Source organism: Pseudonaja textilis, chromosome 2 (genome assembly GCF_049901715.1).
Source record: "Pseudonaja textilis isolate UNSWEBS1 chromosome 2, rPseTex1.2, whole genome shotgun sequence".
NCBI lineage: Eukaryota > Metazoa > Chordata > Lepidosauria > Squamata > Elapidae > Pseudonaja > Pseudonaja textilis.
The window spans coordinates 160,138,115-160,165,981 of NC_141991.1; the positions used below are offsets into that span (position 1 = coordinate 160,138,115).

Genomic DNA, 27,867 nt, shown 5'->3' on the forward strand with positions numbered 1-27,867 from the left:
ATTATAAACATAACCAACATTCTAGAACATTCAACAGAACTAGAGGATGGGAAACCTGGAGAGAATTTAAAGTTATACAGAACTCACAGAAAGAAATATCATAACTCTCAGGCCTATTCAGTATTTGCTCCAACCCAGCACTGGAAATAATCCTGAGAATTTATCTAATTTGTGCCTGGACCCTCAGGCTGTTAAAAAAAAAATCCTACTAAAAAAATTCCCTCATTTATTTAATTTGTATTAATATATTCAAATTTTAAATGTTTGACATTTTTATTTACAATCACATTACTCTATGTCTTACATTTTGATTTCTTACGATGGAATATAGGTACAGTACATATTTTCCATTTCAATATTAAGTAATGCAATTTCTTTAATGTTGCCCTTCTGAACTACGGTTTGTCACATTTTCTGGTCTATTTTGATAAATGTATTATCAACACTAACCACCATTGTGTGAGCCCATAAGTCAGGCTTCAAAAGAATTCTGATTATTCATGAACGAGCTGCTTGTGAACATGTACATGTTACCAGTTCTTTCCCAAGCTGCAAGCATTCCAGAGAAAAAAAATATTTCACTATTGAACTAAATTAAAGGTGCACAACATACTCCAAGGAATGCAACCCCCCCCAAAACTCGAGTTATTACTTTTTCTGTAAAAATATAAAACATGCTAAATTTAAATTATAATTAAGCTTAAATATTGCTGAAATTATATTTAAACTAGTTACGTATGGCTAAGCCAGCTCTTTTTCAATGAAGTATTTTTGGCCTCTTAACGCTGGAAGACTGAAAATGTCATCACAACAGCTTATTGGCAGTAGGGAAGTTCAGAATTTTAGGTTTCGGGGTTTAAACTCAAAATGTAAAAATTAATCCAAATTTACAGAAAAGTTTGGAAACATAAAATGGGTGTCTAAAAAATGTGTTCAGTTTAAAAAAATAAATCTTGGGATGCTGGAAGCCATATAGAGCCCATACCTCTGGTACAGAAAAACTAACTGAAATAGTCCATATATAAATATGGAAGTCTTCCCTCTTCCCATACAATAATGTGTCATGAATTCGTGTGTGTGTGAGTGTGTGTGTGAATATGTGTGTATGCATAAATAAATAAAAAATCTAAAAAATATGAAAGACTTCAGGAAGCTTTCTTTTCAGAGCTATTTCCATGTCCCCATGCAACTATTTCCATAAACCTTAGTATAATCGAAAGTTATGATAACATTTTTTTAATTTCCTATTTATTATTAGGGATTATAAACACTGAGAATATATGTCTAATGTTTCCAAGATGACAGACATTCAGTTGTTAAAATTTTCTGCAGTGCACAAGGCCCTGGCCAGAGTTGCCAGGGGACAGGGTTAAAATAAGCAAAATGGCAGATAGAATAGAATAGAATAGAATTCTTTATTGGCCAGGTATGATTGGACACACAAGGAATTTGTCTTGGTGCAAATGCTCTCAGTATACATAAAAGAAAAGATACATTCGTCAAGAGCCAAGAATCATAAGATACAACACTTAATGATAGTCATAGGGTACAATAGGCAATCAAATCATACTAGGAAACAGTCAATATAAATCGTTTGGATACAAGCAACAATGTTACAGTCATACAGTCATAAGTGGGAGGAGATGGGTGAAAGGAAGGATGGGAAGAGTAATAGTAATGCAGACTTAGTAAATAGTTTGACAGTTGAGGGAATTATTTGTTTAGCAGGTGATGGCATTCGGGGGGGAAACTGTTCCTGTGTCAGTTGTTCTGGTGTGAAGTGTTCTTTCTATAGCGTCATTTTGAGGGTAAGAGTTGAAACAAATTATGTCCAGGATGTGAAGGGTCTGTAAATATTTTCACAGTCCTCTTTTTGACTTGCGGTATACAAGTCCTCAATTGAAGGCAGGTTGGTAATAATTGTTTTTTCTGAAGTCCTAATTGCTCTCTGAAGTCTGTGTCTGACTTGTTGGGTTGCAGAACCAAACCAGACAGTTATAGAGGTGCAGATGTCAGACTCTGTAGAACTGTATCAGCAGCTTCTTGGACAGTTTGAGCTTTCTGATTTATTGTTAATGATACAGTATTTACTTCTTAGCTATGTAACAAACATTATGATAATGATAAACAAAAATCTCTGATCAATGGCAAGCAGAAGTACTCCTGTAAGCACCATTCCTTTTTTTTTATTTATTGTGGGTCTCCTTAAGGCCTTTTCCAAATCCAAAGACTATACACAGGCTATGTGTTTCTAATCTAACCTTAAAGGTAGTTTTTTTTTTTATGTGCAATGGGATTTATTCAGATGGGGGAATGGCCAGGTAGCCATGAAAAAATATTTGCTCACCAGCAGTAATCTGAATATCAAATTGTTTACCAATTATGGAGAAAATTCATTATAAAACTCATCAATCTTATTATCTACCACATGGCTTTGAAGACATGAAAGAAATATGCTCTAATATAATCCTTCACACTTCTTTAAACAATATTGAGACATCATACAAGAAATATTTGACAGCACATCAGATAGCCTTTGAGAACACCCTCTAAACTGAAATAGTCACATTACAGTTGCTTCACAAAGATAACCAAATTAACTGCCACTTTGTAATTCTGCTTCCCTATTTAATAGTCTCATTGAATTTGTCTGTACAAAAGGCAGAGCCAAATTTCTGTAAAAAAAGATGAAGCCTGCAATGCAGCAGACAAGGGTGGATAACTGTATCCATGGTAAGAAAAGTGGGTTTATTATGTAACAAACAAGATTGGTGGTTATAGCAATGGTGAGGAGATAAAGTTATCAGGAAAGAGCTTATCATGTAGCAAGCATAGGGACTTGGGCTTTCTACTAAAGACCAAAAAGAGCCCAACCTCTTCTAGAAGACAAGAACAAAGCCCAGTTACTGTTTGACCAAAGATGAAAGTAGATGACAGAACATCAAAGAGAATGATACTGCTGTTCATCAGACTATTCCTTACTTTTATTCCATCTGTGCTAGCTCAGAACCCTGGAGTGTTCCACATCAGGCCAGAAAAAGGAGGTGATTACTGTTTCCTTTTCCCTTCACAATGGATAAAATCATATCAGGAAGACAACAAGAAAGGCTGGTTTGACCTTGAGTCGTTTACTCAGAACTTCACCTATTCAGCCATGTGTTGCTTGCCTTCATTCTTTGGGGAAGATGACAATGATGGTGGTGGATTTAGTACAAGAATTGCATCTATCAGACAGGGAAATTGCAATCTCTTTCAGAATGCAAGACTCCATCAGATTAATAGTACAGAGGGGTTTCTGATTCTTGGTGGAGATGCTCCATATCCAATGAAAAGCCTGAGATCTGGATACAACTGGGGCCACTGTGAAGAGATTACTCTCCCAGGATTTATGCTCAGTGATGTGGATATCCTTTACTTAGTATTCAAAAATCTGATGAGAAATTTGTTATATAAAACTGGAATCATCTACCTGATGGCAATGGGCATAGTCACCATAGGAAGCTACTGGGCAGGAAGCACAGAGAAGAAAAAACAAGACAATATAAAAAATCAGGGCCAAACACAAGATTTTGATGAGATATCAATTGATACTAATATCTGCTTCACATGTGCCTGTGTGGTAATGGGCACCTTCATGCTTCTTTCTCTCTACTGCTTCTATGATTATATGATGCATGCAATGATTGGCATTTTCTGTATTTATGCATCATTTAGCCTATACTGGTGTTTGACTCCATTTGTTAACAAACTCCCATTTGGGCAACATTTAGTCCATTTTCCATATTTTCATAAAGACCTAGAAATCCGAGCACTGCTTCTAGCAATGCTGTGTTTGTCTGTCAATGCAACCTGGATTATTTTCCGAAATGAAAATTGGTGGAGCTGGGTTTTGCAAGATGTTTTAGGAATTTCAATTGGCATTTACCTTCTGAGAACAGTTCACATGCCTACCTTAAGGAACTGCAGCTTGTTTCTGTTCACTCATTTGTTTTATGATATACTTTGCCTGTTAGTCACACCTTTTCTAACTAAAACAGGTAGAGACATTACAGATATGACAATTTTTGGATCATCTAACTCAGAAGAGATCCCTTTTCTGTTGAAAGTACCAATATTACCATCAACATCCTTTCTGGATAATGCTTCATTTACTGCTATAGGCCTTGGGGATATTGTACTTCCTGGTTTCTTGGTAGCTTATTGCCACAGATTTGATGTTCAAGTTGAGTCTCCAGGGATCTATTTCATAGCTTCTATTCTGGCATATAGCTATGGTTTGTTGGTGACTTTTGTGATAGCAACATTCCTACAAGCAAGTCAGTCAACTCTTCTATATTTAGTGCCTTGTATACTCATCACTACATTGACTGTTGCTGCTTTTCGCAGAGAAATAGTACTGTTTTGGACAGGTATAGGCTGTGAAAATGAGATTATTCAACCTTCACAAAAAGTCATCAAGCATTCAATTACACTGAAAAAGTCAGAGGAAGAGCTCCATGGACTAGAAGAGGAAAAGGATATTATTGCTGTGACATTCCACCTAGAAGAGCTTAATAGTGACAACATATTCACAAAGCAATTATCTGACCAAAAGAAACACACAAAGATGTATTGCACATTAAGCCACACAGCACTTCTCAATCAACATCTGGTGTACCAAGAGCTGATTGGAGATGCTGAGCAGCAATGTCTGGTTGGAAAGAACAACCTCTCACCTATACAAATTTGCAACAATCTAGATGATTCAGATTGATCAAATGCAAGTCCATTAAACTTCCATTGGGACAGAAATCACGACACTGTCATTTTTATTGTGAAAATCAATAATTCTGAATCACAAGACATCTATTGAAGCCACTACCAGTGTCACTAACATGATCAAGAAACAAGAGCTAGAGAGAAATCTATGGCTAAAGGGCCCAGCTACACAGATAGCTGGGATAATAACAGGCTTGACATTTATTATCTGGAGTTATCGGGGACAAAAAGAATGCTTAAGGATGCATGACTTTTTTCCGCAGAAACAACAATTACACTTGACTTCTAACTAACATGCCAGGGTTAAACTTCAAGACAAAATGTAAACTACATTTAACCTATGTTTAAATTTAAATTTTATTGTAGTTAATAATATTATCCAATTATATATTTAATGACTTTTGCCTTGTCTCTAGAAGTCACATCAAGGTTGCATGTGCAACTGAGCTTCAAATCAGATACTACTGCAAAATCTGTTCCCTATTCATGATGTTGTGATCTCTATACCCTGGACGAACAGGAACTACACAAAGAGGTGCAAATCGTATCTTATCTTCAGCTAAAAGACTCCTATTAACTCTATTTCCACATATAATATTATGCATTTTGTCAAGTTTTACTCCATCGGTAAATACAGATGGCAGAGTACCTGTCAATTTGACATTGAAACATGCTAAGTTACTGTTAATATTAACAGAGGGGAAAGGATATGAAAATTGTTAAGTTTGGTTACTCAAAGACTGTCACAATCATCTGAGAAGATTTAATTACAGCTTTTAAACCTCCCTGTATTTGAACTGCAGTGTAATTCAATATACTGCTAGTTATTTTACAGAAGAATACATTTTGTAGAATTAAATGGAAACCAGTGTAAGAATTAATCAATGAAAAATACAGCAGAAAAGTTTTTGTACCATACATAAGCTAGGATAGTGATGAGGAATCACCAGTCTGCATGCTAGTTGTAATAGGCAGTACCCTTCTTTATCTTTCCTAAAAAATTTTTTTTAAAGTTTTTAACATAATGAAGATCCCTCATCTTGTTTTCAAATATACTGCACATTTAGACTTGCTTATAAATATATGCAGTATTCTTTCTCTTTATTCTAAATTTAATTCTGTCAATCAATCATTTGTAGAACACTGTTTGGGTATTCTTTATGAAAAGTGAAAACCAAAAATGTTATCAAAGAATTTATTTTGCTCAATCTACACTGCTGCAGAAATACTTATAAAGCTTTTACACAGTGCCAACATGTTACAAAATCTCATACTATTGGCATCTGCTTATAAATGGAGAACTTGTATTCTCCTTGGCAACTTTGGTGACACTTCATAATGATTCAGACTTCAACCCAAATAGTTGTTTAATCCTATAATCCCTTTGGCATAGCCTAGCTTTTCGGTGCCACAAGTTAAAATTTCAGCCTTTACAGCCATCTGAGAAAATACTTTTTTATATTTTTTAAATTATTAATCAGTCTGACAGATTGTTCCGCTATTTTATTCAAATATAAATTATCTCTTCACTCAAAACAACTGAAAGCAACGATCAAACTCATAAAACAATTTAAAATTAACCAGAACAAATAAACTTTAAAGCAACCAGGACAAAGCCATTTAAAATCCATCAAAATCCAACATATGTAAAACAGATTTTATTGCCAATCTAAAAAAAATAGCAAAGATGAGTTAAATCTTATTTCTTTAGAAAGGGGATTCCAAAGCCAAGATGTTAGCATAAATAAAATGCTATGTATCTCCATCAATTTAACCTTTTAGCATTCAAGCCTTCTAAAGCAGATTCAAAGTGATAGCAAGTTTCACATATCTTTACCTTTAACCAGATAGCTTATTTAAACACATATGAACTGGGCCTCACAGCAAACTCAAAGCCATTTTTTTTATTCAAGTGTAGTTCACAAAGCTATAAAATTCACAAAATCTGCCTGCATCAAAACCCAATCCAACTACCACATTTAGTACTACCATGTTTCCCTGAAAATAAGACTGGATCTGCCCACTCCCTCCCACCATCTGCTTGCCTGCAGCCACAACAGTTTACAGGGCTTCCCAGGGTAGACATACTTTTTGCCTGGATGGCAAAATGATGGAGACTAGAAGTTTTGTCTACTTGCAAATGGATCACTTTGAAATGGAGCAATTAGCTCCTTTTCAAAGTGCCCCATTTGCAAGCAGATGAAGCTTCGTCTCCCTCTGGGTGAAAAGTGTTTGGGTGCCTATGGGGGCACTTGGGAACGGAGCAATTTGCTCCGTTCCCAAGCACCCCATAGGTGACCAAACACTTTTCGCCTGGATGGAGAAATGATGGAGACTGGAAGCTTCGCCTGCTTGCAAATGAGACGCTTTGAAATGAAGCGATTAGCTCCATTTCAAAGCGCCCCATTTGCAAGCAGGCAAAGTGTCCAATCTCCCTTCCAGGGAGAGGCAGAGGCACAGGGTGGGGAGTCAGGTGATCCCAATGCACTGCCCACTCTGTCCCCCGGCTTGCCTACAGCTGTGCCAGGGCAGGCGCACAGGTTGTGCATCGGGATTGCCTACCTCCAACCATGCCTCTGCCTCCACCTGCTGTCGGTGCCTCCGCACAAGCCTCCCATGAGCCAAGCAGCCACGCAGCAGGTCCAGATTGCCTGTCTCTGTTCCTCACCTCTGCCTCCCTGCTCTGACTTATTTCCGCAGGACTGCCAGGCTGCAGCTGCTGTCAGATACCATCAGTCTCTACGCACTCTCCACCTCTTCTGTTGGCCACACCCATTTCCTCAGGCTTATTTTTGGGGTAGGGCTTATATTAGGCCCACCCCAAAAAATCAGGGTATGACTTATTTTTTAGATGGGTCTTATTTTTGGGAAACAGAATAGCAACACTTTCCAAATATACTCCAAGAGAGAGATACTCCAAGAAATATACTCCAGATAAAGACTGAATGCACTAATTATCACATTAAAGAAGAGGAAAACCTTCTACACACCAATTCCACCCGTGCTTTCTACAATTTTGTAAACAACAAACTAAAAGACTCAAGGTCCATCCCACCCCTGAAAGGACCTAATGGTAAAGACTGCAACGACAACACTATTAAAGCCAACCTCTTTAACACATTCTTTGGCTCAGTATTTGTAAACAGCCCAGTATTTGATCATGCCCAGTATTTCCTAGTCAAACCACAGACAATTACAATGATCTAATACATATCGAGTTTACAGAAGACAATGGTGAAAAAGCACTACACAATCTAAAACCACCTCTATCTATTGGACCAGACAGAATATGTGCCTACTTCTTAAAAAAGCTATCCACTGCCATAGCCGAACCTCTAAGCATAATCTTTGAAAAATCTTTCAGGACCAGCTCCTTGCCAAAACTATGGTCACAAGCCACGGTCATTCCCATCTTCAAAAAGGGAGACCCCAGCCTAGTTGAAAATTACAAACCAATCTCTTTATGCTGCGTCACCTGTAAAGTCATGGAATCAATTATTAACCAATCCATTATCCTCCACTTAGAGACAAACAACCTACTCTCTAATAAACAATTTGGTTTCAGAAAAAAACTAGCCTGTAATCTGCAACTCTTACACTGCAAAAACATATGGACTACACAACTCGATCAGGGTAAAGCAATAGACGCAATCTACATAGACTTCTGTAAAGCCTTTGATTCAGTGGTACACGACAAACTACTCCTAAAACAAAAATCTTATGGTATCTCTGGACACCTGCATTACTGGATAGAAGCATTCCTGTCAAACAGACAACAAATGGTCAAAATTGGGAGCGTCCTATCAAATTCTGTGCCTGTCAGTAGTGGTGTCCCCCAAGGCAGTGTTCTAGGACCAATTCTCTTCATACTCTACATAAATGACCTCTGTGATCATATTAAGAGCAACTGCGTTCTCTTTCAGTGCCGTTGTAACTTTTAACATCACTAAATGAACTGTTCTAAGTCAAGAACTACCTGTATTAAGCCAATTAATCCAATATTCTTGTGGGTTAACTAATACTTAATCATATTATCTTGCATAAAGTCTAAATTTTTATTTATTTCAATCCTGCCTTTATTATTTTTACTCCTACTCAAAATCACCCAGCTGGCTTTCATGGCTAAGGTGGAACTTAAAACTTACAATCTCCTGCTTTCTAGTCTGGAGCCTTAACCAAACTGGTTCTTAATATTATTTCTATTCCATTCTGTGCCTTTCTATAGATTCTATAGTTCTACCTTAATTTCTGCTGGTCAATCACATAGTAAAATACATCATTGATGATACAATAATATAAAAAGAGAGAAAGAAATGTAGAATTTTCAATATAAATAACCTACCAAATATGTTTGTGGAATGTCCTTTCCTAGCAATAGGCTTCAGTTCATTATGCCCCCATCCATACTGCCGATAATTATCCCAGGCATGTTTCATCATCTACAAAAAAGAAAGAAAATATAAATGTTAGCATGTAGCATGTCACTATGGCCTATTGATGTTTCAACAAAAAAATATTTTTACACATCCATCTTATATGCATAGATCTTCTATTAATCCTTGAAATAGGGCGTTGGTACTTACCTGATACGCCCGTTCTCTGTGAGCTGTGAAGAGCATCCAGAAGTGGGAGGTGCTTCAGTTTCTTCTGGAAAGGCTGGGCTTAAAACTGCGGGACGCTCCTCCTCTTCCATGGGACACCTCCTCAGCATCCCCCAGTTTTGCGAAGACTGAGTGCCAAAGTCCAGAACTCATCACCTAATCTAGATCCCTGACTGGAATGGAACCCCACCAGACGGAAAGAAATGGGTGGGGCTGGATGCTCTTCACAGCTCACAGAGAACAGGCGTATCAGGTAAGTACCAATGCCCTTTCTCCCATGAGCTGTTCAGAGCATCCAGAAGTGGGACATACCAAAGCTTGGCCTGTCCTTAGGGAGGGACTCCGTCTGGATCGAAATCCACTCCTAAACTCTATGGAACCTCTGCAGGACTCTTCTGCCAAATGAAGCGTCTGCTGAGGCATAGACATCAATTTTATAATTTCTGACAAAGGGCGATGGTGAAGCCCAAGTTACCGCTCTGCAAATTTCATCTATGGGAGCCCGTGTGGCCCATGCTGCTGATGTTGCCGCACTCCTTGTTGAGTGGGCTGTAATGCCTTGAGGAACTGAGATGGACTAGCATTCGTAACTTTTAGCTATGGTGGCTCTCAACCATCTACCGATGGTCGTCAACGACACCTTTTGCCGTAAAGTGGATGGATTGAAGGATAGGAATAGAGCCTCAGATTTTCGAAATGCCGCCGTGCGATCTAGATAGATGCTTAAGGCTCTTCGAACGTCAAGTCGATGCCATTGATGCTCCAGTCTATGAGATGGTTTCGGACAAAATTTTGGAAGGACCAACTCCTGCGCTCTGTGGAAGGCTGAATTTACTTTAGGAGTCAACGATGGATCCAATCGGAGAACCACCCTGTCCGCATGAAACATGCACAAGTCCTTTCTCATTGACAATGCCGCCAATTCAGAAATTCTCCTAGCTGATGTGATTGCAATCAGGAAGGCCACCTTATATGTCAGGAATTTAAGACTAGTGGTTCTTAAAGGCTCGAATGGGCCAGTTGTAAGTGCAGTTAACACCTTGCTGAGGTCCCAGGTGGGATAAGCGGTAAATTACAGGAGGTCGTAAGTTTGCAGCACCTTTAAGGAAGCTGCGGACATGTGGATGGTGCACAGGGGTCGGAGGTCACCCCAGGCTATCACAGAGGCTAAAGCCGCCACCTGTCTGCGTAAAGTATTTGGAGATAGGCCCTTGGCCAACCCCTCCTGTAAAAAGTCCAATAATTGTCCTATTGATGGGGCAGTTGGGTCAATCTTAGACCCCTGGCACCAGCGACAGAAGGCGAACCACATGGCGTCGTATATACAATTTGTTGATGACCGTCTGGATGCTTGAATGGTGGCAATATCATCCTCTGAAATCTGTTGGGCCCTTAAATGGCTCCGCTCAACCTCCATACGGCTAGACTGAGCCATTGTGGGTCCGGGTGAAGTACCGGCGCTTGGGAGAGGGAAACCTTCGACGGTGGAATTTTCCAAGGTTGTTCCCTCGACAGGTCCTGTAAATCTGCGAACCACGTTCGCCTGGGCCAGTAAGGGGCGACCAATATCAATTCCGCTCGTTCCTCCAATAACTTCTGGATCAACCTGGATATTACCGGGAGTGGAGGAAACGCATATAGAAGTCCGGCAAGCCACTGACATCGTAGGGCATTGACGGCCTCCGCCCCTTGAGTTGGGTACCTTGAAATATACCGGGGCAATTGGGCATTCAGAGGAGAAGCAAATAGATCGATCACCGGTTGCCCAAACCTCCGCACTGCTTCCTGGAAGACAGACGGATATAGGCGCCACTCTGCCTGATCTATCGTGGCCCTGCTGAGCCAGTCCGCTTGTGTGTTTAAGGCCCCTGCTATGTGTTCTGCCTTGAGCGAAGACAGATTGGCCTCAGCCCACCTGAACAACTTGGCCGTCTCCAGCATCAGAAGTTTGGAATGGGTACCCCCTTGTCTGTTTACGTGGGCCTTGGTTGTGATATTGTCTGTCAAGACCAGAACGTGGTATGATTGGAAAAGGGGTAGGAAACTGAGTAAGGCCAGGTGAACTGCTCGCAGCTCCAACAGGTTGATGCTTTGTGATTGTTCGGAAATAGTCCAAATTCCCTGCGCAGTGTGAGATTGGAAGTGAGCTCCCCATCCTACCAGGCTGGCATCGGTTGTGATCATTGACCTGTAAGGTTTCTTGAAAGGACACCCTTTGTTTATCGTTTTGTCCGACCACCAGCGGAGCAATCGGAGAACATTGTGCGGTACCTTTATCCAGACGTTGGAAGTGGCTTTTCTGGATCGCTGGAAAGGTAGCAGAAACCATTGCAGCTCTCTAGAATGGAATCGAACCCAAGGCACAATGGAAATATAAGAAATCAGTTTCCCTAACAGTTGAGATAGAGCTGCCAGGGAAACTCTCTTTAAGGCTCTGATCTCTCTGGCCAAAGACTGGATACTGTTTAACCTGTCCTGAGAGAGAAAGACCTTGCCCTCCATGGTATATCTATCACTGCCCCTAAATGAACTAACCTAGTTGTGGGGATCCAATGGCTTTTATCCCAATTTATGGAAAAGCCATGACCCTGAAGGGTCTCCAGAGTAATCTTGGTATCCAATTTTGCTTGGTGTCTGGAAGAGGACAAAATTAAAATATCATCCAGATAACATTGTAAGCGAATAGATTTGATCCTGAGTGAGGCAGCCAAAGCCGCGAGGACCTTGGTAAAAGTCCTGGGGGCAGAAGCCAGACCGAATGGTAGGGTGATATATTCGTAGTGCTGATCACAATAGCAAAATCTAAGATATTTGTAGTGAGCAGGTCTAATTGGTAAATGTAGATAGGCCTCTGTGAGATCTATAGAGGTCAGAACATCGTTCTCTCTAACGCTGAGCAGAATGGACTGGAGAGTAGTCATCTTGAATTTTCGATAAACCAATGATCTGTTCAGACATTTGAGGTCAAGAATTGCCCTCCAGCCCCCCGAACTCTTTGAGACCACAAACAATAGAGAGTAACAGCCTTGACCCCGCTGTTCAGATGGGACCTCTCTAATGGCCCGAATATGCAGAAGATGATTGATAGCCTCCTGCATCAACGCCCTCTTAATGGGGTCCGTGGACCTAGGGCTCCTAATGAAAAAGTTCGGGGGAGAGGATTGAAACTCAAGCACCAAGCCAAACCTAATAGTGTCCCTGATCCACGCATCAGAGGTGGAGCTGCTCCATTGATCAGCAAACAATTTTAGGCGCCCTCCAATGGGAATTGCTGTGAAGGACTCACTTGGGGCGACGAAAAAATCGGCCTCTGGAGTTTCATCTGTTTTGGCCTCCCCGTTGACCTCTATGGGAAAATTCAGACCTATCCTATCTAAAACTGAGCCTGTAGACTGATGTTCTCTGAGATCTCGGAACGTATGGGCCTTGATAGCAGGGCCGAAAGGAACCCCTTCGAAACAACTGGGGCATTCTGTTTTCAGATCTCCGAAAAAGAGGGGAAAGCACTTTTTTCTTGTTTCTATTCTCTATAAGGAGGGGCTCCAAGACACTGCCAAATAATTTATCCCCCGATATTGGGGCTGATGCCAACTTGCATTTATGCTTGGTATCCGCCTGCCAATGCCCGAGCCATAGCAGTCTCCATGCTGATACGTGAGATGCTATGGCCCTAGATGAGAATTTGACTGCATTAAATGTGGCGTCGGCAGAGAATTCTGCTGCTGCAATAATTTTAGCTATGTCCTGGTGGGCTCTGACATTTGACGCTGGCAATATATCCCTCAAATGGAAGAGCCATCGAAGGGAGGACCGTGTAAAAAAGGACACCGCTGTAGCAGCCCTAATGGCCCAGGCGTCAGAAATGTGTGCCCTATAGAGTGCCAACTCTGCTCTCTTTTCTTCCGGTCTCAGGGCTTCCTCGGCCTCATTGGGAAAGGTTGAAGTGCCACAATGGGCTCATCCACCTCCGGTGTTTTGAGAAAATTTGAAAACTCTGGTGCCAAATTATAATATCGTTTATCGTACCCTGTTGGGGCTGGGTATGATGCTGCTGATGCCCATTGATTTTGTACTAATTCAGCAAACATACTGGGGACAGGAATAGTTTCCGCCTCATTAGCCGGTTGTGAGAATAGATCCTTAGAGTCATCCAGAGACCCTGTTGACAATGGATGAGGGCTTGATGTACCTAGTTTAGCAGTGTTCTTTGCCTTGAACAGTAAGGATTTAAAGAGGTGCGGGCGAAAAAGGCCAGAAAAAGTAGGTTGGCCCGGAATGAGGCCTTCGTTGTCTGACATTCCCTGTTCTAGCGGGTCAGCCTCTGACAACCCCAAGTCCATCTGATGGATTGACCCCTCCCCTCCATGGGAACATCCTGATCCTTAAAGTCCACCTCCTCCCGAAGACCCTGGGCTGGTATGTTGGGAATATTGGGGAATACCTGAGATTGATGTTGTCCGATGTGCACAAAGGATCAGGCGGACAGGGATCCCGCATCCGAAGCGGCCGAGAAGTGTCTGGTCCTGATGGATTGCTGAACTCCAGCCGCAATGCCCCTTTGAATCACCATCTCCATCCATTGCCTCATTTCGATGAGGATAGTCTCAGGTAATCCCTCCTCCTGTCTTAGGCCGGCGACCGTAGGGGTAAAGGTTGCCTCTGGGATTGGCCGGGCAGTGCTCATTGGAGATGTGCCTATGGGAGGTTGTCCAGAAACAGCCTGCCTGGGCTGGGTAGATAAGTCCAAGGGCCCCATCAATGGGTTTGGGTTCTGATCAGATTGTTGTGTCATAGCCATCTTGTCTGCCTCCCTGGCTCGTTTCTGCAATTGCCTTTCCAAAGCTAGGTGCCATCTATGGGCATCCTTATCCGCTGCCTTAGAGGCCTTTTTGGGGCCCACTGGCTTATCTCAGGACTTATTTGACTTGGAGCGGAAAGCGTTGTCACCTTCCATTGTGGATGACTGATTGTCTTGCTTCTGACTTTAATTTTAAATTTTCTTTTTTAAAAAATTTAAATTATGATTATTATTGTTGTTAAATATTTGTACTCTGGGGTGATGCCTTCCCCTGCAGTTGAAAGTAGAATGCTCCAGGAGAGTAATATATTATATTATACACACACACACACACACACACACATACACACACACACATATATATACATGCATGCCCATATACATAGACTTATGCCTATATTTATATGTATAACTGTGTATATGGTAACAGTATCTAAGGGTCCCCAACAAGGGAAACCCCCAAGTGCTCCAAGCGAGAAAAAACTCTGGATCCCTGGTCCCCAACAAGGGAAACCAGCTATACAGGCTCTGAGGTGAATCCTTTCCTGTCAAAACCAAACATCCCGCAATTTAAATGGCACTTGCAGTTTTAGTCCGAAGAAATGATCCAAAGGCAATTGCAAAGAAATGCCTGTTTAATGACTAGCCTGCTTTTCCAACGTTAGCCAGACAAGGGAGAGCTAAACCCAGGGAGAACGAAGTGGAAAGGTACTGCCTTGGTCCTCAGTAAGGGAAACCAGCGAGGAATGGTGCCTGTGACAATTAGGCGCGAAGTTAAGCCAGTCGTTGAAAAAGGCGGGAAGCAGAATCACCATTGCAGTCTGAGCCGTCTAATGAGCCGCTGCTGCTGAGGCTCTAACTTGCGATTTAAATGCTCCTGTCAGGCGAAACGGCAAGGGAAAGTGAGCCGCGGCTGCGAGCGCTCCGCTCCAATCGCAGAGAAAGCGATTGGAAAGTTAGATAACTGTCTGAGGCAGTAGCCTCAAGCTGCCTGCGGAGTGGTAGGCTCCATTATTTACAAAGAAACTGGTTTTGGGGGGTATTTTTTTTTTAAACTAATCGAGGGAACTTAATAGAGGGAACAGCCTGAAAAAGCCAAATTAAATGGGGAAGAGTTTTAAAAACCAAAATAACCCAAGAGCAAACCTGAATCAGAAAACCGTTCCAGTCAGGGAGTGCACAACCTCTTACCACGAAGGCTGAGCTAAAACTGGGGGATGCTGAGGAGGTATCCCGTGGAGGAGGAGGAGCGTCCCAGAGTTTTAAGCCCAGCCTTTCCAGATGAGACTGAAGCACCTCCCACTTCTGGATGCTCTGAACAGCTCATGGGAGAACCACTGATTCTCTTCACTTTATATTTTCTCACTGTTGTCTGTCTTTTAAACTTTTTCATATCTTTTCATGGTACCTAGAGTTGCTTTGGTGATTGCAGTAGCTAACAAATTAATACAATAAAATAAACCCAAAATAGAGCTTAAAAGTCTGAAAATGTTAATGTATTTCAAATTGTAATAGTTTAAATCTAGATCAGATCCAGATTCTCTGCATGGAAGGACTCCTAGCTAATAAATGGACATGCTCCCTACTGAACAGGAACATGGCAATATTCACCACTATCAATATATTCATAATGATTATAGTGCATATGTAGTGTGTGTGTGTGTATGTTTGTATCATTCATAATATCACCCTATTTACAAAGCAGTATGGGTTGTTTTGTCTCTCTGTTGCATAGCATGATTCCAGAAGAAGTCGTCAATGTTTCCAGTGGCCCAATTTTATTCTAGCATTGTTGCCGCTTCTGGAATCACACTATGTGGCTGCAGGACAAACCACTCCATTTTGCTGACTTAATGTGGTTTGCACAGTGTTCTGCAGCACTTTGCAACCTTGTTAAGGTAGCAAAATGGGGTAGTTTGTCTTGTGATCACCATTTTATTCCCACCCACAAGCGGATGGGGGAAATTGGGTGGTCATTTCCAGGTCACCACTGTGTGGCCTAGGGACACGTCGCCTGCCCTTCTTCTGCAACATTAGATCTGGAGATCTTCACAGTGTATGCAATGGGTAATGGGTGATGGGTGTGGGGATCAGGGCCAAGCGCTGTGAGATTCTGGGGTGGATAGGAAAACTCGGAATGGAGGGAGAGAGGCAGTGTGAGAAAAAGGCAGGGGGGCACTGCAACATCCCTGCAGTTGGTTGTAAGAGTAAAGAACTATAGGGGTACTGCAGCAACCATAACTTTGAAACAGGCTACTATGTAGTCTGGGGGAGGTGCATCTGTCATAACTTCAAACTGCCATTAAGTGATCAGTCCTATCTCAAGGACTAGCTGCATTCACCATCTGTTCTGTACATTTCTTCAGAATATTCTTCAGGAGCCCAGGATTCCAATTCACACCACCTCAAAGTGCACAACAACTGGGCAATATTCTCTGTGATGATTATAAGAAAAGTTTGGTAGCTACCTTATTAAACTTTAGCTTAAGTACAGGCATGATTACATTTAACTTACACAAAATAATCTATACAAATTATTGCCAAACAATGCTGCCAATAAACCGCAGGAAACCTGTTCAGGCACTTACCAGAAGTCAAGACTAACTTGAAACCCCCCCACCCCCCCACAAAAAAGCCCTGCAGAAACATATTTATTTAAAATCATTCACATCCTGAGTTGCATGCTCATTGCTGAGTCACGTACTAAGTAGGAAGTTACATTAATTAATTAAATTGCAAAACTGGTAGCATTTAGATAGCAAAAATTCCAAAAGCCATATCATTTAGCCTCACTTACAGTAAGGTCTCCAGGAGCTTCATAGAAACAATTCTCACATCAATAAAGGAAGTAACAACCATTGGCATAACTCATTACCTCTTTAATTTTATCTCTTTTTTCTCGTATATCTGGATCCACTGGATCTGCACTGTTTATTCCTACAAGATTTGGCACAGGGACTGGTGGCAGAGGATTGCTACTTTTGCTTTTCAAACTTTTTAGAATGTTGTTTTTCTCTGTCTGAATTTCTGCTTGGATCTCATCTCTTGACTTCTTCAGTTTTTCTTTTGCTTCCTCTAGTGCTTTTTCATGATCTGCACGAATTTTATTTCTCAAACGTTCTTCTTCTTCCCTAAATATAAAAACAATAATAAGACTAATTTTTAAAGGTAATTCAAATTTTGTTTTTGAAAAATGTTGTGAACAAAACACACTACTAAATTCTGGATTTAGTCTGTTATTATCCAAGAATCTATTTTATGATACTTAAATCTATTATGAATCAATATTAAGTATCCTAAGGATGAAGATAACCCGCTAGGTAACTATTAATCTACTGGTATTGGAGGATTTAATGAAATTACATCAAATATAACAAAAAGTTGTAAAAAATATTGAATATTTAAAACCTTTTTTACATTGTCAAGAATTTCATTTCATTCTAATAATTAGCAGTAGATTGTGCAACTACCCTATATGCTTGTAAACATCACATTAGATAAAAACACTTGAAGGAACGTCTAGTCTTATGTTTGGTGCCTGTGATTTGAGGCACACATGAAGGCAAAGTAAAAAAATATGAGTTTGGTGTAAGATCTGGTTCCCATTTAGCATCATTGTTCTGTTATTTCTGCTCTTTGTCAGAAATCAGTTTTTAAAAAAAGTCTGGCTAGTGGGTGTGGCAATCCCTGGAGACAGAAGAAAAGAGAAAGAACTGGAGAAGGTAACAAAATACAAAGACCTACAAATAGAAAAACTGTGGCAAAGGCAAGCAAGGGTAGTACCAATAGTAATAGGCACCTTGGGTGCAATCCCCAAACAAGTGGAGCACCATTTGAACACCACTGGCATTGACAAATTCAAAAGGAAGCTTTAATGGGAACAGCTTCCATCCTGCAACGATATCTGTAACACCATCAAACATTCAGATCTGCCTATCCCAGGGCTCCATAGGAAGAGAAAAATGCCAAACCCAGTCTGAACATCTGGCTGACTGTGTGATGATCAGTAGTAGTAGTAGCAGCAGTAGTAGTACCAATAAAAGGGGAAGTAAAAAAGATAATGAGGTGCATAAATATTACTACAGCCGACTATGTGGGTTAATATAAATAGACATTATGCAGCACCAAGAGAAGTAGGTGTTCAATAGAGTGATGGCATGAGAAAAAAAAATCAGTCCCTGTGTTTAGTTGTTTCGGCATAGAATGCTCTGTAGCACAGTTCCGAGAAAAGGAGTTGAAAGAGTTGATGCCCAGGTTGTGAGAAGTCTACAGATACTCAACCCTCCTTCTGACTTGCACAATATATAAGTCTTCTAGAGAAGGCTGATGGTTTCATTGTTTTTTCTGCAGCTTTAACTATCCATTGGAGTCTCTACCTGCCCTGTACCAGACAGTAATTATGTTCATGATGGCTTGAAGTCCATGATGTGGACTAGAACTAAATTTCCTGGACGGAAACATTAAAGGGAATGAATCCAGTGTTACTGTGTACTGAATAGTTGTAGGCAACCTCAGGTCCGGCCAGTTGTCTTGTTGATAATTAATGTAACACCTAAACACTGCTCCAGGATCCCATTCATACATTCACAGCCTCCATTCATTTCAGGATAATGTGAGGAGCTATGCTCTGGAGCAGCAGTTGCCACTGGTGGGCCGCGAGAAAATTTTGGTGGGCTGCAGAGAAATCTCACCACCCCCACCCAAAGCAATTAATCCAGGCTGCGCAGAAACACAACGCTGTGCCGCCCACATGGCCCGCGGGAACCCTCCCTGCCCACTCACTCCTTACCCGTAAACTTGCCTGCTAAATTGCTATTTTTCCTTTTTCTGACCATCAGCTGTTCTGCTGTGCCGGGAGATTTAGATTAGCTAGAAAGCAGGAAGTGGTTGGATTTCGTGCTTTCTAACTGGTCTTTAGATCTTCAGCTATGCTTTTAAACAGAGCAAACCTCCCTTAGAACTGAAGCTTCTATTATTCAGTGCAGTCTCACAGCAAGCAAATTTTATGTGACAGATAGCCGATGGCAGATAGATCATTGAATGATTCTGTGAGCAACTCAATCTGCCTGCCTGCTTTGGGGTAAAAGTTGCTCTTTTTTAATAAAAAAAATATCAATATTTACACACATGGTGTCTTGTGAGTTAATTTTGTGAGTTTGTTTGCAAGCAAATTTTATGTGACAGACTGAGCTAACCAATGGCAGATAGATCACTGAATGAATCTGTGATTCTGTGAGCAACTCAATCTGCCTGCCTGCTTTTGGGTAAAAGTTGCTCTTTTTTAAATAACTATTCAATATTTACATGCATGGTGTGTTATGAGTTAATTTTATGAGTTTGCTTGTGGCCGTGGGTACAGCTGCACCATTCCCCGCTGGGGCTGTGCCATTTGGGCAGCCAGCTGTGCTCCTCAAGTCAGGGCTTTCCACCCTTTGAGGTTGCTAAAGCTCCCCTCAGGAACCGTATGGCTTGTTCCAGCATGCACCCCTCTTGGTCCAGTTCCTCTATGGCCATTTTTTCCTCAAACTCCAACGGCGGCTCCCTCCAGCAATAGCCGCTGTTCCCGCAGTTGAAAATCACTCCCTATTCCCATTGTTCTTTTTTCTCACCCTAAGAGACCAGGGCCTCGGCTGTTGTTACGGGCTTCTGCCTCTCCCAGCCATTCAGAAGGATGATACCTTCTCCCCAGGCTTCTCCCTCCTCCTGGTTGCTACCTTGAGCTGACATTGTGTTCATCGTCCCCACAGTAGAGATGACCATGACTGCGGCTCCAGCCTAATGACAAACCTTCCCTAGTCCAGTCCTTTAAGAAAGAAGACTCTCAACTTCATTTGGGTGAAGTAATAGGTTCTTTTACTAAAGGATGCTGGCTGTAGTAAAGTTAGGTTAGAACTAAATTTCTTGCATGGAAACGTTACAAAGGTTTTCTCTCAACCCACCCCTCCCATGACCAGTTCATTTGCAACCAACTAGGTGTTTTGATAAATGCCGAGATGTTTGGGATAGTCCTTATTCCAATTGTAGGATACATGTCCCTGAGCGCTGGCACAAACTGTTACTATGCTTTCCTGGTTTTCATCAGTTGTCATCCCCCATCCCATTTTCCCATCCCGTTCCCATACCTATTGCCCATTTGTTCTTCCCGTGCCCCCTCCCCACTAGCCTTTGATGGCAGGATTCCAGCAAGGCACCAAGCCAAAAATGTAATGATTTCTCCTTCAAGTGGCTGAGAGATATGATGACTACACAGAATAGAAATATTTCAAATGTATTGACATTAAGTCTCACTCTAAACATTTGAGAAACATAATTTTGTTTTTTTGGTGAAGGTAACATTTTTACTATCAGAACTTATGTTTAAATTTTAACATTATTAAGAAATAGTTGTAAACAAAATTAAAATGGCTTATTAATCAGAAAGCAGCTTTTTTATAAAGATGATTTTTTAATATTTGATCAGCTTTAGTTTTTTATCTTGAAATAATATTAAACTTACCTTTTACAACATTTTCACTAATACAAAGCAATGGCTTTTGTCAACATTTTCTGAAATAATTCAATCATATATACATATCCAGTGTTGCAGCTATATTTTTGTGTCCCTTATTATAAGATGGAATTTTTTTCATTGCAAAATCCCTATCTTTATTTATGTATTCAGTGTATCATTGTAATCTACACTGACCGCTGGCAGTTAATTTTAATCAAAGTAGTATATAAAACCCATACAATAATATGATAATGTCAGATAGGGCCCATTCTTTGTCCTACAACTGCTGTTCGAAGATGTTTAATTTTCACCTTACTTTTACTGATTTGACTTCAGTGAAATGATTTCTAAATAAATAGAAACTAGCTGAAAACTATAAACACTGTTTTTTTTTAATTGTCTCAGAAGTGCAAGACCAGCAACATATTTTATTGGGAAGCATGTACTAGATAGGTTAATTCTATATAAAGACAGAAAAATACCTATGAGCCTAGCTTATACATTAAAGCCAGCACTTTGAGCTACTCTTGAAACGTACTGATAAACAACAAAGCATGTGCAACACAGGGGTCATATTTCTACAACAACTTTCATTTACAAGTTGTAATATTTTGTACCAAGGATTCCAGACCCCTATATTAGATTGAGAAATCAAAACTATCTTGGAAAAGGTAATAGCAAACCATACTTATACTGTTGCCAATAAAACTGCACTTATGTATCCTTGTAGTCATTAGGAGTTCAGCTCAACTTGAATAAGCTTTTCATCTTTTATATTTTTAGTGGAAAATTTCCATTTCTAAAAAGACACTGTTTCATAAAGATTAGCTAGCTCTAATGAATAGATTAAATCAAAAGGAAATACATTGTTCCTACATTTTTACTTTTTGAAATATTTGCAAATATTCCATAAAGTAATTTCTAAATATACCTTTGAACCTACTTAAATCTAGATTTAAATAAATTACATCTATTCTAATTTTGTTTACCATCAACTATGATAAACAAGCTTTTAGTACAAGAAAGTCTCTTGAAACAATACTTGTAAGTGATACCTTTGACATGTACAATTACATGTTTAAAGTATTCAATAAAATTAATTTTATAATAGCCCTCAAACACCTGAGAGAGAAAGAGAGAATGAGAATTAAAGAGTTGGAAGGGATCTTGGAGATCTTCTAGTCAGCGGTGGTATTCAAATTTTTTTACTACCGGTTCTGTGGGTGTGGCTTGGTGGTCATGTGACTGTGTGGGTGTGGCTTGGTCACATGACCAGATGGGCATGTCTTTATGGTCACATGACCAGATGGGCATGGGTTTGTGGCCATGTGACTGGGTGGGTGTGGCTTGGTCACATGACCAGATGGGCATGTCTTTATGGTCACACGACCAGATGGGCATGGGTTTGTGGCCATGTGACTGGGTGGACATGTCTTTGTGGCCATGTGGGTGGGCGTGGCCAGGTGACCATGTGACCAGCAAACCAAATACAAGTAGTCCTCACTTAATGGCCGGTTGCTTAGCAAGTGTTCTAATTTATTACTGATCTCCCCAGAGCTACTTGACATATTTTGGAGTTTTTACAGACACACACACACACACATACTTCTAACCCTGCTATTCTATGATTCTGTAAGGATCTCCTGCTGAAGGAGAGAGTTGGACTAGATGACCTCCAAGATCCCCTGCAGACCAGCCCTAGATTGCTGTGTGCTCCAAGGGGTCTTCTGAAGCCAGGGTTTGTGTCCTTCCTTCCTCTCCTTTTTTTTCTCTCTCCCTCCATCCCTCCTTCAATGTATTTATCTACCCATCCATATATCTCATTCATGGTCTCCTCCCTCCCTTTCTTTCTTTGTCCCTTCCTTCCATCTCTCCCTTTCTTTATCTATCCCTTTTCTTCCTTTTCTTCCTTTCTCTTTTTTCTTTCTTTTTCTTTTCTCTTTCTTTTCTTTCTTGTCTCTCTCCCTTCCTCTCTCATTCCCTCTTTATCTCTTTCCCTCTCTTTCTCTCTCTCTCTCTCTCTGGGTCTCTTCTTCACCACCTCTGCGGGATGGCTTCAGCCCCGAATCTGGGTGGCTCGGGCACTCCGTAAGATGAAAAAAGCAAGACACCTGTGTTCTTAGCAGTTAGTGTACCATCAAAAGCAATTTTAGTACAAACCAGATATCTAAGGACAACTAAGGTAGTCTACGGAGAAATACTGTAGTCTGAGGAAGGATGTGTTTTCTTTTACTTCTAGATTCTAGTTCAAGGCTATTTTTATAAAATATCTTTGATACTATCAATTACTAAAGTATAGTAGGGCTGTGTTCACTTAAAATATACTTCAGAAATGCTTCAAATTTTAAATGAGCAGAAGTGGAGCCTCTCTGCTATTCAATAAAATATCATTCCACTTTTACTACATGTGCTGCCCTAAATAATAACAAAATAATAACAATAACAAAGTAATAACAAAATTCTCAGGGCATTTAGATTCATTTCCCAACAGACATACATCCTTCCCTCAATGTTGCAAAATTTTATCTTATAATATGTAAAAATTTGGCAAAGTTTAATCATCTGACACCAAAGTATGTACTATCTTATTGCCCTACCATTTATCCCATGTGCTTTGCTGTTTATATGTTAGCTTGTCAGTGACTATAATATCTATCTAAATTAAAACACTGTAACCTCACTTTTTCAGGATTCCAAATAAACTTGAAAGAGTATACATTAAATAATTCAGTCATTACAAATAATGCTATTCTTAAAACAGCATTGTCTTTATTTTCAGATTCTGACAGAACTGAAAAAATTAATCTGCTTTAATGAATAGCAGAATGGTGCTTGCATCTGCATGGGATCAGAAGTATTGCCCAATAGTTTTCAAAGGGCACAGAGCTTTAGAACCGCATATACAGCTCTTAACATTACTTCAGGTAATTTTCTTGTAAAATAATACAAACCTCTAGAACTTAGGTACATCAATTTAATATTATAAATAAGAAGGAGCATTACTTTTCTTCAAGCCAAATATTGCTTTTATCCTCAGAGGGCAATCAAGTTAAGCATGGAAGCATACAATCTTCATTAACTAAAAATGCAGGTTCATACTCATCTATTTTCAGTGGGTGGCACATGAGCTTATTATAACTTACTCATTCATCAAAAAGTACTGTAACTATGCAAGTTCTAAAGGAATCAACATAGACATAATGTATCTTGGTTTATTAAGCTGAAATATACATACACCTTGTGCCAGTACTCTGGACTCAAGAGAATCTTTTACAGCTTTTTTAGGTTCAGCAATCAAATATATATTTAATTTCCTAATATATCTGAACAAAGTTATCAGATTGAAGAAAAAACAGGATGAGAAAACAATGTCACAGTTTCAAGTTTCAACAAGTCAAATTGCAAAGGTAATTAAAGCAACAGATTTTGTTCAGCTCCAGCAAGTAATTAAAACATATTGCCTAAACCCAGAGAGGCTTTTAAATTTTAATACAATACTGCCTATCTTATCTATGTCATTAACTGGAGCATCCTTAAAATAAGAGTGCAGAAAATGAGCTTGATATTGGTTCACCTTAACTAGAGAAAAGTGACTTTCATATATTCCAAATGATCAGCTTAAACATGAAGGCAAAAGGTGCAGTGAGAAATCTTATATATGCTAGATAAGTCTGCTTTTCAGCTGAAGTCTCCTACTTCAGATAGCAGCTTTAGCTTTTTTATCAGATTACATTTGATTTTAATTAAAATCAATAAAATCAATTTTAATTAAAATCTAAATATTGTGTTTGAGAGTGGCATCAGCAGTAAATCACAAAGAAGCCAAAATAACAGCACATCCGTGACATCATCTAACTCAGTGGTCCCCAACCTTTTTTGTACCAGGGACCAGTTTCACGCAGAAACACTTTTTCAAGGACCGGCGGGGGGGCACTTTTCAAGGAGGGGAGGAGTCCGAGTTTGGTGGTTTGCTTGCAGACGCTTCATTACCTGACTAGATAACATCTGATGTTGTTACCTAGTCGGGTAATAAAACGTCTGCCAGCAAACCACCAAGTTCAGGGAGGCTCAGGACAAGTCCCTGCAGGATGGCTGAGAAGCCCCGCCTCTCAGCCCCGCCTCCCTCAGCCTCATCCCTCAGGTGTCTCCCTCCCTCCCTCAGCCTTATCCCTCAGGTGTCTGCCTCGTTCCTCTCTCAGTCGCTCTCTCGCTCCTCCACCAGCCCAGGAAGAAACTGCTTCAAAGAAGCCAGCAGGGTGGCTTTTCCTGCCGGCACAGCTCCTCCGAAGTGCCCGTTCACCCCCACCCCGCCGCCCGTGGTTCAATCCAGTGCTCCATTCTGCCTGCCTGCCTGCCTGCCTTTGTTTCTGGTTGTTTCGGAGCAGCTTCGGCTGAGTAAAAGAGGCGAATAGTTATTATTCTCAGCCAAAGCTGCTCCGAAACAACCAGAAACGAAGGCAGGCAGGCAGAACGGAGCACTGGATTGAACCGCGGGCGGCGGGGTGAGAGTGAACGGGTGCTTCGGAGGAGCTGCGCCGACAGGAAAAGCCACCCTGCCGGCTTCTTTGAAGCAGTTTCTTCCTGAGCTGGTGGAGGAGCGAGAGAGCGACTGAGAGAGGAACGAGGCGGGAGGAAACCGAAGCCGCTGAGCTGGAGAGCAAGACAGGCTTTGGTTGCTTCCTCCCTCCCCTTCTTTCATTTGTGTCCTTGATCCCTGATCCCAGCAGCATTCACCGAAGGTGAAGAAAGCCGCCATTTTTATTTTATTTTTATTTTCTTTGCGGCCCGGTACCAAATGATCCACGGACCGGTACCGGTCCGCGGCCCGGTGGTTGGGGACCCCTGATCTAACTTACATATTTGCATTCTATGCAATCCAAGTATATAAATTATGGCATTTTGAGTGATGACATTACATTTTTGTAGTATTTGATTTGTAACTCACTTTTCATTTTAGGAGCTCAAGGAGGTATGCTTCCTCTATACAAAACATCTCTGTGAAATAAGTTGGGCTCCTACTGCCCTTCCTACATATACCTACAATTCACATGACCCAAGAGCCTTTTTTAAAATATTCGTTATAGGTTTGTACTTAAACTAAGCAGAAAATTATTTAATAAAATTACACTGGGATTTCTCAAATCACTTATCAGAAGTTATCAATTTGATTCAATTTATTGCAGTCATAGACCAGCCAGACATTACCATTTTTACAATCCTAACTTAATCCTGGCTCCAACAGAAGAGAATGTTTATTGCTTAGGTTTATCATGGCTGCCTGTAAAAAAAATACTTAAAATTTCAGTGTAGTTTTCCAGAAAATTTTAATAATCCAGATTGAAAGATGTTTTATGAAAGCTCACAAATATTTAAAGATGCCTATTTAAAATATATTTAATAAAATTTTGTAGAGAAAAACTGAAATAATAATTAAATTATAAATTTACATTGTATTACATAATTTAGGGATACAGAGATTAATTATGTGAAAATATTCAGAATTCATCTTTAGTTTTATTTTTTTAAGGTTTATTTTGCCTAAATCATAAATTATACATTTTTAGAGAAAAGGTGGGCAATCCATAACAAAGCCTACTGATTACTGTCAAGCCCTCCCCCCCACAGTACTCAATGGTCAGGAAAAAAGTAGGACGTCTGCAGAACAAAAAGAATGGCCATCTCTTCTTTAGAAAATATGGCTAACATAAGCCAATATCTGGAAATAATTCCAATAAATATTATCCTCTTAGAAGGTAATCAGAAACATGTAGAAAAAAGAGTAAATAAGGAGCATGAGAACTGAATTGTGCATACAAAATATTTGTTTGAATATTAGACCAAGATCAGTGAAAGCAGCTCTGACAACCTTGGCAAAGATCAAGGAATCAGTCAGTAAACTAGTTCCTTAGAACCTCTCTGGACAAAGGAGGGATGGGAGATTGCCCACATGTGCACCAGACAGCTGCTATTTAAGAGACTGTAGAACCCTGGTTTTCCATGAGTTTCAGCACCTGGAGACAATATGATTAGCCATCTTGCTTGCAACCGTCAGAGACTTTTAGAAGTGCAAACTTCATTTTCTACTCACTTTTGAAAATCACCATTTACTTGTAATCTATTAGACAACTTTGGAATATTATTTTAAAATTGAAGTGAGCCTGTCTTCAGTGCTGAATGAAAGAATTTTTTAATTGAAAGCTTCAGATTTTAAAGAATCTGAAATAAACAGCAAAAAACTATATGATTTTGATCTTAGAAAATTATAAATGAACTAAGGGTCCAGATTATTTTGGAATTAATTATAAAATGCAACCAACTCCTAATGGGAATGAATCCTGTTTTGGTTTTTACAAGAAACATAAATAATTTCACTATTTCAAAAAGTGGACACTAGAGGGGACAAAGATTTTCGATAGAGAAAGGCTGCAAGACAGAACAAAACACTGTCACAATAAAAATACTGAAGGAGACTTTTGAAGAACAGAATCCGAACATAGTAACTACAATATCAACAACGTCAGTAACGACGTTTATTTCTATGGACAGATTATATCCAAAAGATGTTATTGAAGAACATAATGTATCTGACAATGTAGACATGGTACCAAAAGTGGATTTATAGAATCCACTTTATAGGCCAAGAAACTGACTTAGAAAAGAATGTTTCCTTAGATATACAAAAGGAACTAACTGGCTACAGTTTTAATAAAAGGGCAACACAAATGTGACCTAAGTAATGGTACATAAGAAAGCCTTGGGACAAATGCTGCCTAAGGAACAATCAAATAGGAGAAAGTGTAGCCCACAACTGGGCAGAGAGAGTGGGAAGGAATCCTCCCTAACTTCTCAGAATGTAAAAGAGACAGCAGATTTGTACTGGCAAATTTGAAAGATTCTGTTACTGTATGCAGCTTTACAATAAAATATTAGTCTGGTCTGCCTGGGAAGGTTCACACCTGGATTTGTTTTATAGATAAGAGATGAAGAAATAAATGTCTGTAATTTTAGAGAGGAAAAGTTACTAAATTTGTTTATACTTGTTGTGATGAAGGTTAGAAATAACTTCTTTACATACTTCTTAATTATATTCTTGTTTCTTACTTTTTCCTTGCATTTTAGACTCCCTTCCATTCTCTTTATTTTGTATTAGATTTTGTTATAATCAACATTCTTAAATATATATGCACACACAGACTTCCACTTTTTTGTTCAATGAAATG

At 40.0% G+C, this 27,867-nt stretch overlaps 1 protein-coding gene and 1 pseudogene across 2 annotated transcripts in view; one reads left to right on the forward strand and one right to left on the reverse strand.

The window, feature by feature from the left end:
* Positions 1–27,867, reverse strand: part of MAN1A2 (mannosidase alpha class 1A member 2) — a 60,467-nt gene that overhangs the window by 30,074 nt on the left and 2,526 nt on the right. The window contains exons 2-3 of the mRNA XM_026713377.2: positions 17,033–17,288; positions 9,101–9,197 (exon numbers count right to left, since the gene is read on the reverse strand). Of these exons, the coding sequence (XP_026569162.1) occupies positions 9,101–9,197; positions 17,033–17,288 (353 nt within the window). The remainder of the gene's footprint in view (positions 1–9,100; positions 9,198–17,032; positions 17,289–27,867) is intronic.
* LOC148127211 (signal peptide peptidase-like 2B pseudogene) lies at positions 2,290–5,008 on the forward strand (annotated as a pseudogene). The gene has a single exon (XR_015741468.1). The product of XR_015741468.1 is annotated as a signal peptide peptidase-like 2B pseudogene (transcript).